Genomic DNA, 12,842 nt, shown 5'->3' with positions numbered 1-12,842 from the left:
ACCTACAAGACCAAATAAATGAAGAGGAAATAGGCAATCTACCTGAAAAAGAATTCAGAGTAGTGATAGTAAAGATGATCCAGAATCTCGGAAACAGAATGGAAGCACGGACTGAGAAAATACAAGAAATGATTAACAAAGATCTAGAAGAACTAAAGAACAAACAGAGATGAACAACACAATAACTGAAATGAAAAATATACTAGAAGGAATCAGTAGCAGAATAACGGAGGCAGAAGAACGAATAAGTGAGCTGGAAGACAAAATGGTGGAAATAACTGCCAAGGAGCAGAATAAAGAAAAAGGAATGAAAAGAATTGAAGACAATCTCAGAGACCTCTGGGACAACAATAAACACACCAACATTCGAATTATAAGGGTCCCAGAAAAGAAGAGAAAAAGAAAGGGTCTGAGAAACTATCTGAAGAGATTATAGTTGAAAACTTCCATAACATGGGAAAGGAAATAGTCACCCAACTCCAGGAAGCACAGACAGTCCCATACAGGATAACCCCTAGGAAAAACACACCAACACATATATTACTCAAACTAACAAAAATTAAATTCAAAGAAAAAATATTAAAAGCAGCAAGGGAAAAACAAAAAATAACATACCATAAGATTATCAGCTGATTTTTCTGCAGGCCAGAAGGGAGTGGCAAGATGTACTTAAAGTGATGAAAGAGAAAAACCTACAACCAAGATTACTCTACCCAGCAAGGATCTCATTCAGAGTCAATGGAGAAGACAAAAGCTTTTCATACAAGCAAATGCTAAGAGAATTCAGCATCACCAAAGCAGTTTTAGAACAAATGCTAAAGAAACTTCTCTAAGCGGGAAACACAGGAGAAGAAAAAGAACCACAAAAACAAACCCAAAACAATTAAGAAAATGGTAATAGGAACATACATATCCTATATAATAACCTTGAATGTAAATGGATTAAAGGCCCCAACCAAAAGACACAGACTGGCTGAATGGATACAAAAACCAGACCCATATATATGCCATCTACAAGAGACACACTTCAGACCTAGGGACACATACAGACTGAAAGTGAAGGGATGGAAAAATATATTCCATGCAAATGGAAATTAAAAGAAAGCTGGAGTAGCAATACTCATATCACATAAAATAGACTTTAAAATAAAGACTGTTACAAGAGTTAAGGAGGGACACTACATAAGAAGATATAACAATTATAAACGTTTATGCACCCAACATAGCACCTCTATACATAAGGCAAATGTTAACAACCATGAAAGGAGAAATTGTCAGTAACACAATAATAGTAGGGGACTTTAACACCCCACTTACGCCAATGGACAGATCATCCAAACAGAAAATAAATAAGGAAACACAAGCTTTAAATGACACAATATACCAGACAGATCTACTTGATATTTACAGAACATTCCATCCAAAAGTGGCAGAATACACTTTCTTCTCAAGTGCACACGGAACATCCTCCAGGATACATCACATCTTGGGTCACAAATGAAGCCTCGGAAAATTTGAGAAAACTGAAATCGTATCAGGCATCTTTTCTAACCACAACACTATGAGACTGGAAATCAATTACACGAAAAAAACTGTAAAAAACACAAATACATGGAGGTTAAAAAGTGTGCCACTAAATAACCAAGAGATCACTGAAGAAATCAAAGAAGAAATAAAAAAATACACAGAAACAAACGACAATGAAAACACGACAACCCAAAACCTATGGGATGCAGCAAGAGCAGTTCTAAGAGGGAAGTTTATAGCAATTCAATCTCACCTCAAGAAACAAGAAAAATCTCAAACTATCTAACCCTACACTTAAAACAACTAGAGAAAGAAGAACAAACAAAACCCAAAGTTACTAGAAGGAAAGAAATCATAAAGATCAGAGCAGACATAAATGAAATGGAAACGAAAAAAACAATAGCAAAGATCAATAAAACTAAAAGCTGGTTCTTTGAGAAGATAAACAAAATTGATAAACCCTTAGCCAGACTCATCAGGAAAAAAAGGGAGAGGACGCAAATCAATAAAATTAGAAATGAAAAAGGAGAAATCACAACTGACACTGCAGAAATACAAAGGATTATAAGAGACTACTACCAACAACTGTATGCCAATAAAACGGACAACCGTGAAGAAATGGACAAATTCTTGGAAAGGTACAATTTTCCAAGACTGAACCAGGAAGAATTAGAAAATATAAACAGACCTGTCACGAGTAATGAAATTGAAACCGTAATTAAAAATCTTCCAACAAACAAAAGTCCAGGACCAGATGGCTTCACAGGTGAATTCTATCAAACATTTAGAGAAGAGCTAACACCCATCCTTCTCAAACTCTTCCAAAAAATTGCACAGGGAGAAACACTCCCAAACTCATTCTACGAAGCCACCATCACCCTGATACCAAAACCAGACAAAGATATCACAAAAAAAGAAAATTACAGACCAATACCATTGATGAACATACATGCAAAAATCCTGAACAAAATACTAGCAAACACAATCCAACAGCACATTAAAAGGATCATACACTATGATCAAGCAGGATTTATCCCAGGGATGCAAGGATTCTTCCATATACACAAATCAATCAATGTGATACACCACATTAACAAATTAAGGAATAAAAACGACGTGATCATCTCAATAGATGCAAAAAAGCTTTTGACATAATTCAACACCATTTATGATAAAAACTCTCCAGAAAATGGGCATAGAGGGAACCTACCTCAACATAATAAAGGCTATATATGACAAACCTACAGCAAGCATCATACTCAATGGTGAAAAACTGAAAGCATTTCCACTAGGATCAGGAACAAGACAAGGATGTCCACTCTCGCCACTCTTATTCAATATAGTTTTGGAAGTCCTAGCCACAGCAATCAGAGAAGAAAAAGAAATAAAAAGAATACAAATTGGAAAAGAAGAAGTAAAACTGTCCCTATTTGCCAATGACATGATACTATACATAGAAAATCTTAAAGATGCCACCAGAAAACTACTAGAACTAATCAATGAATTTGGTAAGGTTGAAGGATACAAAATTAATGCACAGAAATCTCTGGCATTCTTATACATCAACAACAAAAAATCAGAAAGAGAAATTAAGGAAATGCTCCCATTTACCACTGCAACAAAAAGAATAAAATACCTAGGAATAAAACTGCCTAAAGAGGCAAAAGACTTGTACTCAGAAAACTATAAAACACTGATGAAATAAATCAAAGACAACATAAACAGATGGAGAAATATACCATGTTCTTGGACTGGAAGAATCAACATTGTGAAAATGACTATACTACCCAAAGCAATCTACAGATTCAATGCAATCCCTATCAAACTATCAATGGCATTCTTCACAGAATTAGAACAAAAAATCTTACAATTCGTATGGAAACACAAAGGACCCCGAATAGCCAAAGCAATCTTGAGAAAGAAAAACGGAGTTGGAGGAATCAGGCTCGCTGACTTCAAATTATACCACAAAACTATAATAATTAAGACAGTATGGTATTGGCACAAAAACAGAAATATAGGTCAATGGTACAGGACAGAATGCCCAGAGATAAAGCCACGCACATATGGGCACCTAATTTATGACAAAGGAGGCAAGAACATACAATGGAGAAAAGACAGCCTCTTCAATAAGTGGTGCTGGGAAAACTGGAGAGCTACATGTAAAAGAATGAAATTAGAAAACTGCCTAACACCATACACAAAAATAAACTCAAAATGGATTAAAGACTTAAATGTAAGACCAGACACTATAAAACTCTTAGAGGAAAACATAGGAAACTCTTTGACATAAACCACAACAAGATCTTTTTTGACCCACCTCCTAGAGTAACAGAAATAAAAACAAAAATAAACAAATGGGACTGAATTAAACTTAAAAGCTTTTGTACAGCAAAGGAAACCATAAACAAGACAAAAAGACAATCCTCAGAATGGGAGAAAATATTTGCAAATGAAACAACAGACAAAGGATTACACTCCAAAATATACAAACAGCTCATGGAGCTCAATATGAAAAAAAAAAAAATCCAGTTAAAAAATGGACAGAAGACCTAAACAGACATTTCACCAAGGAAGACATACAGATGGCCAAGAGGCACATGAAAAGATGCTCAACATCACTAATTATTAGAGAAATGCAAATCAAAACTACAATGAGGTATCATCTCACGCTGGTCAGAATGGCCATTATCAAAAAAGTTAGAAACAATAAATGCTGGAAAGGGTGTGGTGAAAAGGGAACCCTCCTGCACAGTTGGTGGGAATGTAAATTGATACAGCCACTATGGAAAACAGTATGGAGGTTCCTGAAAAAACTAAAAATAGAACTACCATATGACCCAGCAATCCCACTACTGGGCATATACCCTGAGAAAACCATAATTCAAAATGAGACGTGCACCACAATGTTCACTGCAGCACTATTTAGTAGCCACCAATAGCCAGGACATGGAACCAACCTAAATGTCCATTGACAGATGAATGGATAAAGAAGATGTGGCACATATATACAATGTGTACAAACTCAGCCATAAAAAGAAACAAAATTGAGTTATTTGCAGTGAGGTGGATGGACCTAGAGTCTGTCATACAGAGTGAAGTAAGTCAGAAAGAGAAAAACAAATACTATATGCTAACGCATATATATGGAATCTAAAAAACAAAAAAAATGGTACTCATGATCTAGTTGCAGAGCAGGAATAAAGAGGTAGACATAGAAAATCAACTTGAGGACATGGGGTGGGAGGGCGAAGCTGGGGCGAAGTGAGAGTAGCATTGACATATATACACTACCAAATGTAAAATAGTTGGCTGGTGGGAAGCAGCAGCATAGCACAGGGAGATCAGCTCAGTGCTTTGCGATGACCTAGAAGGGTGGGATAGGGAGGATGGGAGGGAGGCTCAAGAGGGAGGAGATATGGGGATATGTGTATGCATATGGCTGATTCGCTTTGTTGTGCAACAGAAACTAACATGGGGGCTTCCCTGGTGGCGCAGAGGTTGAGAATCTGCTTGCTAATGCAAGGGACATGGGTTGGAGCCCTGGTCCGGGAAGATCTCACATGCCATGGAGCAACTAAGCCCGTGTGCCAGAACTACTGAGCCTGCACTCTGGAGCCCGCAAGCCACAACTACTGAAGCCTGCGTGCCTAGAGCCACAGGCTCCACAACAATAGAAGCCACCACAATGAGAAGCCCGCGCACCACAACAAAGAGTAGCTCCTGCTCGCCACAACTAGAGAAAAGCCCACATGCAGCAACAAAGACCCAACACAGCCAGAAATAAAAAAATAAATAAATTTATTTAAAAAAAAGAAACTAACACAGTATTGTGAAGCAATTATACTCCAAAAAAGATTAAAAAAAAAAAAAAAGGATATACATCATGAGCAAGTGGGATTTATCCCAGGAATGTTAAGAGTGGATCAGTATAGGAAAGTCAATCCATGTAATATACCACATTGATAGAATGAAAGAATATAACACATGACCATCTCAACAAACAGAAAAGGCATTTGACAAAATCTAACACCCTTTCATAAGAAAAACATCAGAATAGACAGAAACTTTCTCATCAAAATAATGGTAACCTATGAAAACCCAAAGCTAACAACATAATGTCGAAAAACTGAAAGCTTTCCCACTAAGATCAGGAATAAGACAAGGATGCCCACTTTCACCACTGATACCCAACATTGTACTGAACTTCCAGCCAGAGCAATTAAAAAAGAAAAAGAAATAAAGGGCATCCAAATCAGAAAGGAAGAAGTAAAACTATATCCAGATGACATGATTCTATATATACAGAAACTCCCAAAAGAATCCACAATAAATCTACCAGAGGTAACAAACAAATTTAGCAAAGTTACAAGTCACAAAATCAACATACAAAATTATTTGTGTTTCTATACAATAGCAGTTGACAATCTAAAATGGAAATTGATTAAAAAACTCCATTTACAATAGCATCTAAAAGAACTAAATACCTGGGAATAAATCTAACCAAGGATGGATGTGAAAGGTCTGTGCACTGAAAACTATATAGCATGGATGAAAGAAATTAAATAAGTTCAACCAAATGGAAAGACATCCTGTGTTCATGGATTGGAAGACAAATTGTTGACATGTTAATACTATCTAAATAGTCACATATTCAATGCAATCTCCATCTAAATTCCAACAGACTTTTTTGCATAAATTCACATGGAATTGCAAGGGACCCCAAACAGCCAAAACAATCTTGAAAAAGAAGAACAAAATTGGAGGACTCCCACTTCCTGGTTTCAAAAGTTACTATAAAGCTATAGTAATCAACAAAGCATGGTACTGGCACAAGTAAAGACCAATGGAATAGGACTGAGAATCCAGAAATAAACCCATACACCAATGGCTAACTGATTTTTGACAAGGATGCCAAGTCCCTTCAAAGGGGAAAGAACATTCTCTTTAACATACTGGAACAATTAGATTTCTACATGCAAAAGAATGACATTGAACCCCTAACTCACACTACATATAAAAATTAAAATGAATAAACAACCTAAATATAAGAGCTAAAAGCATAAAACTCTTAGAATAAACTCTAAGGGTAAACCTTTGTGACCTTGGATTTGACAATGAATTCTTACATATAATACCAAAACCACAGGAAACAAAAAAAAAACCAAACAAGATAAATCAGACTTTATCAAAATTAAAAAGATCTGTGCATCAAAAGACATTATCAGCCAAGTGAAAATTTTATAGGATGGGAGAAACTACTTTCAAATCATGTATGAATTCAATATCCAGAATATATTTGCAAATCATATATTAAGAGTTCAACACCAAGAATACATAAAGAACTCCTACGGCTCAACAAAAAGACAATCCAATTTAAAAAAATGGGCAAAGGACTTAAATAGACATTTCTCCAAAGAAGATATACAAATGGTCAATAAGCTCATGAAAAGAAGTTCAACATCATTAGTCAGTAGGAAAATGTAAAATCAAAACCCCAATGAGATACCACTTCATATCCATGAAACAACCCAAGTGTTCATCAACAGATGAATGGATAAACAAAATGTGGTATATATATCCAATGGAATATTACTTAGCGATAAAAAAGTATGATGCTGGATGAACCCTGAAGACATGCTAAGTGAAACAAGCCAGACAGAAAAGGAAAAATAAATTATGATTCTACTTATATGAAATATCTGTAACAGGCAAATTCATAGAGACAGGAAGTATATTAGAGGTTATAAGGGGCTTACAGGGAAGTGGTAATGTGGAATTATTGCTTAACGGGTACAGAGGTTCTATTTGAGGTAATGAAAAAGTTTTGGAAACAGTGGCAATGGGAACACGAAACTGTGAACGTAATTAATATCACTGAATTGGACACTTAAAAAATGGTTAAAAATGACAAATTTTATGTTATATATTTTACCAAAATAATAAAACCTAAAAAAAAAAATTAGTGATGGAAAAAGACTGAATGACTATACAAACACGTGACTTAAATTAAAATAAAAATTATAAGATATTTTTACAAAGCCAAACAAGAAAAACATGAGAAAACAAAATGGAAATAGGTATCTTCATGTGCTTCGAAGGACTTAAATTTATTTGATGGCAATGTTATCTACTAATAAGAAAACAAATAACAGAAACATCATTAAAGTCAATGGAAAGGAATAGAGATGCTAAAAAGAACATACATCCCAAAATCTATAGTAACTGTTATGTTGTGATTTATAATAAGAAATATATATTTGGTCCCCATTTCTGGCACAGAGTTCCTAAAACTCTTGGAATTTCCTGTGACGAGAACAATAAAGCAGTCTTTTTTTATGTTAATGAGTAAATTTGGGGAAGCACCTAAGAGTGGGGGCTGGTTGCCAGGAGAACCAACCCTGTGATTAGAGCGTTGGAACTTTCGGTACCACCTCTCTGACCTCCAAGAAGGGCATAGGGAGATGGAAGCTGATTCAATCACCAATGACTGTGATGATTTCATCAGTCATGCCTATTTAATGAGGCTTCCATTAACCCCCAAAAGAATGGGGTTTAGGGAGCTTCTGGGTTGGTGAACACTTGCAGGTATGGGGAGAGTGAAATGCCTGGAGAGGGCATGGGAGCTCCATGCCCCTTCTCCATACCTTGCCCTACGCATCTCTTCCATCTGGCTGTTCCTGAGTTATTTCTTTTTGTAATAAACCAGCAATCTAGTGAGTAAACAGGTTTCTTGAGTTCTGTGAGCCACTCTAGCAAATTAATCAAACCCAAGAAAGGGGTCACTGAAATCTATAGCCACTGATAACCTGGGCTTTCAAACAGCGTCTGATGAGGCTGGAAAGGACAATCTTGCAGAACTTGAGCTCTTAACCTGTGGGATCTAACACTATCTATGGGTAGGTATCCGCTGATGTCTGGATAATTCCCTGGATGTGTACAGGGAACCCCTCTTCACCCCCTACCACACACACTGGAAGTGGTGACCAGAACTGCTATGGTAATATATATATTTATGGCCATCTAAAATTAGAATATTTAAAATGTTGAAGACCCTTAATACTTAAAGATTTCTAGAGTTGGAGAAGTAGTGATGCACTTTGTAAAATATAATAGGTAGATATAATATATATTAAAAAGGCAAAATTCAGAAAACAGTACTCTGGCTTCTACCTTGTAGAAGCATATAAATTTCCAATTAAGATAAAAGGGTAGAAAAACTACTTATATATTGGTCTAAATATATTATTTACCTTTGGTTGATATAGTGAATCAAAGTATAAATAACATCTCGAAGAACAAAGGCCCAAGCTCCTCCTAAGCCACTCTTTATATCGTTCATTAATAAACTAACAAACAGGTGATATATTTTAAGAATTCTATGTTTTTTATAAACATTATTTGTCTCAACTGCTTGCTCACATATGGCCAGAAGAATTTTCTGATAGGAATCCTAGAAAATAAAGATACATTTAGTAAAAACTTGCCTAATCACATATACTAAGCCCATAATACATACATTTTTTATTCAAAATACAGAATTCTAAATTATAGAATTTTGTTGTGGGTTTTGATATCAAATGCAAAATATTACATTAAGAAAATTACTATCTTAAACCTAAAAAACTACTATCAATTTACTTAGTTTTCAGATAGTAAACAATTATATCCTTAAAATATACATTTTATATATATATATGTATATATTCCCTGAGCCAACATGACTAAAATGTCATGAAATTCAGCCCTCATATGTGACATATTTCAATTAATACTGACAAGTAAAATACCAAGATATAAACTTGTAAATGAGTGTTTTTCTTAATTTATTCAGATAAATTTTCCATTTGTTTACTTTTTTTTCTCTTTAAGATGTACTTATACAGATTTTTTAACTGAAAAAGAAGGAATTCTCCCTTCAGTTATTTATACTAGTAATGTATACTTACAGGGCTTTTGGAAAGAATTTCTAAAATGCTTTTAAGCTTGGTTTTGTGGCAATTGCTGATATAGGCAAATGTCGCTTTAATCACATGTGATGGAAAATGAGGTGGATTAGGAGCAGGATCCAAATCCCTAAGAGTTATAGAAAAAAATACAGCCATCATTTTCAGAAAAAAATTATCAAGAAAAAACATTTTCTTGATAGACAAGTGAAAATCCAAAAAGAAAATTTAGATTACAGTAACCCCAAATTTTAAAATTATTTTCTACTGAAAACTAGACTTTTAATAAAATCACAAATGACATATCACAGTCTATATACATCAATCAGAATACCTAAATACTTTAACTTTCTAGGACTTAGTCAATTTTAAATAATTTGCTTAAAAAATCGTTTATAAAGTTAATGGCAATTCCACAAATGAGACTTAATATCAATTCACTTCAGTTATGAATTAAAGCTCTATGCTAGTACTATAAACACAATAATATCTTAAGACACAGCAATCAAATACTACATCAAATGAAATTACATATGTAAAAGTATTTTAGTAGATATTATTACTATTTTATACACTTAGCATTGTAGAGCATATAAAAAAAGTTAAGGGCATTTTCAAGTAGCTTACAATCAAGCTGAGAAAATAATTTTAACATTCATATACAACCAAGTGGGTTTCACATCCAAATGAAATTATAGTACAGTAAGATTCCCCTAGCAAAGGAGCGTGATAAAGAAAAGGTGATACAGAAAGCCAAGTCATAGATAAGAAGAGAACAAAGAATAATGTGTCACGAAGAAGAAAATTTCATGAGACAGGAGATGGCAGAATGCTCAAATACTACAAAAAGATTGAGAAGAAAAAGGTCACTGTATTTGTGACTAAGGTGGTCAATTAAAAGATCAATTAGTGTGGAGAGGCTACAGTAGAGCAGATACTTGAATTCAAAGGTAATTACTTTTAAAGAAACAGAATTTAAAAGCAGAGTACATGCCTAACAACTGAAATGGACATTTGAAGGTGTTAACCAATAAACTTCCCAAGGTTCTGAAATTGCAGCTAATTCTCTAAGTTAAAAATACCCATACCCTGAAAAGTCACAGGGGTCAGTGCTTTGGCTGGCACCAGAAGTTGCTGGTTCATGTAACGTCATTAATAACTCCACCACAATCTCTGGTAAATTACTAATGAATAAATGATCAATCTGCAAGGATACAAAATTAAAATATATTTAAGTTTTCATGTCTGTGATCTTTAAGACAGCTTAAGGGGCTCATGTTATTGCTTCATTTCCAAAGTTATTCAAAGTGACCAAAGATCTAAGATCTGCAAGACATATAGCTAACTCCACTTTTTTCTGTTATGCAGCCGACCTACAGACTGAAGGGAAAATAGGGAAATCATACCAAACAAGACTCTCTTAATCCAACTCTTTCATTTAATTTTAAAGAATCATTTTAAGATATGGGGATATATGTATATGTATAGCTGATTCACTTTGTTATAAAGCAGAAACTAACACACCATTGTAAAGCAATTATACTCCAATAAAGATGTTAAAAAAATAAAATAAAATAAAAAGAATCATTTTAATGAGTAAGGCTTCAGGTCTAGCCTGAAATTCCTCAATCTAATCATCTTCCTGCCAATCAAATTCCCCACTGATCTATACTGCTCATCAATCTACATTTTACTCTTATTTGAGAACACTATCTCACTTAGAGAACTTTACTAGTAAGAATTCCCAGTGACTGGCAATAATCATCCCTTTGCTCTCTGCATAACTTTCCCCCAGATTTCTACTTGGTTGCTATCCCAAATTCTGAGGCTAGCTGCTACCCACATGCCCTGTCATCAATAGTAGGCTAAATCCTCCTGGACAGGAACGGATTCTTCATCATCCACTTCCTGCCACAGGGAGCCTCACAAAAGGCGTAAGTTCTCTAAATATAAAGAATGGGTGTACTACATTACACCTCAGCCGAATGAATGAGAACTGTGAAGTCTTAAAGGTGGACTTGTTAGCTCTCCAAATAAGGAATTACAGTGCTTTAAACCAAAAGGCAAATGGCTGATTTATTATCTTTACTATCTTTACCTCTTCCACACAGAGGTTTGGAAACACTTCCTAATATAACAAAACTATTCTGGAATGTGACACTAAAGAAATCTAATGATCCTAGCCTTTCCCTGGGCTCACACATTAGTTGTCATGTCATCATTTCCAAGGTTTAAGCCCTTTTAAAAATCCAGTCCCAGGGCTTCCCTGGTGGCTCTGTGGTTAAGAATCCACCTGCCAATGCAGGGGACACGGGTTCGAGCCCTGGTCCGGGAAGATCCCACATGCCGCGGAGCAACTAAGCCCGTGCGCCACAACTACTGAGGCTGCACTCTAGAGCCCGCAAGCCACAACTACTGAGCCCGCATGACACAACTACTGAAGCCCGCGTGTCTAGAGCCCGTGCTCCGCAACAAGAGAAGCCACCACAATGAGAAGCCCACACACCACAACGAAGAGTAGCCCCCACTCACCACAACAAGAGAAAGCCTGCGTGCAGCAATGAAGACCCAACGCAGTCAAAAATAAATAAATAAATTAAATAAATTTAAAAAAAAATCTAGCCCCATTTTCAGTATATCTGGAATAAGTAAGGACAAACTGGCCAAATCTGATTAATACCAGAGGAAAAATTAGTGAGTTTCCCTGCACACAGATGACAGCTGACTTCATTAATTTCATGATTTTCTAACAAACCAGATCTGTAATGTTTAGCTAAGGTACATATAAATTATTCAGATATCTAGGTATAGCTAAACAATCTTATAACTGTAAATATTCTAAGCATTCAACAATGGACAGTTTTAGAAGACTCAAAGACTGATAACAGTGGTACCAACACTTATCCACAGAAAAAAGAATCTTAATTGTTTCAGAGAAACCGCATATTAGAGAAAGAAAAAATTAACTTATAATGACAATGCTAAATGAAATTGAGACTAATAAAAATTAGATTTATGCCTTTAACCAAGAAGCTAAGAAATTATTTTTAATTTTTACCTCTCTTCATTCTTGAGACTGGTGTTTTAATCAGGGTTTAATGTAATCACGCTTCCCTTCTAGACTTACTCTGACTCAAAACTGCTATCTTTTGGTTTGAACACATAAAGAAGAATAGTTAAGAGTTAAGAGTAGGCTTGCTCAGAAGTCTAAGCTGGGAGATTGGGTAAAAGGGGCTAGAGGCAGAGTGTCTTTCATAACGTCCATACCCCCTGGCATGCCAACATTCTGTTCCAACTGCCTTTTGGGGAGGGAGTACCTCTACTCACCATCTGCCTCCAGACTACAGACTTACAACCAGTTCTGACTGG

At 35.4% G+C, this 12,842-nt stretch overlaps 1 protein-coding gene across 6 annotated transcripts in view; it reads right to left on the bottom strand.

The window, feature by feature from the left end:
- ATM (ATM serine/threonine kinase) overlaps window positions 1-12,842 on the bottom strand; it is a 149,139-nt gene that overhangs the window by 78,867 nt on the left and 57,430 nt on the right. For 5 of the 6 annotated variants that reach the window (XR_005020942.1, XM_036861082.1, XM_036861086.1 and 2 more), the window contains 3 exons: window positions 10,562-10,677; window positions 9,477-9,603; window positions 8,781-8,980 (listed from right to left, as the gene is read on the bottom strand). Coding sequence is in view for 4 of the 6 variants with exons in the window: in XM_036861082.1 (XP_036716977.1) it covers window positions 8,781-8,980; window positions 9,477-9,603; window positions 10,562-10,677 (443 nt within the window). In the remaining 2 variants the exon portion in view is untranslated. Of the gene's footprint in view, window positions 1-8,780; window positions 8,981-9,476; window positions 9,604-10,561; window positions 10,678-12,842 lie in introns of those variants that run through there. The other variant, XM_036861087.1, reaches the window with a different exon arrangement.

This window comes from Balaenoptera musculus, chromosome 8 (genome assembly GCF_009873245.2).
Source record: "Balaenoptera musculus isolate JJ_BM4_2016_0621 chromosome 8, mBalMus1.pri.v3, whole genome shotgun sequence".
NCBI lineage: Eukaryota > Metazoa > Chordata > Mammalia > Artiodactyla > Balaenopteridae > Balaenoptera > Balaenoptera musculus.
The sequence above is the reverse complement of the archived record's forward strand: the minus strand, read 5'-3'. Positions and strand labels throughout refer to the sequence as shown.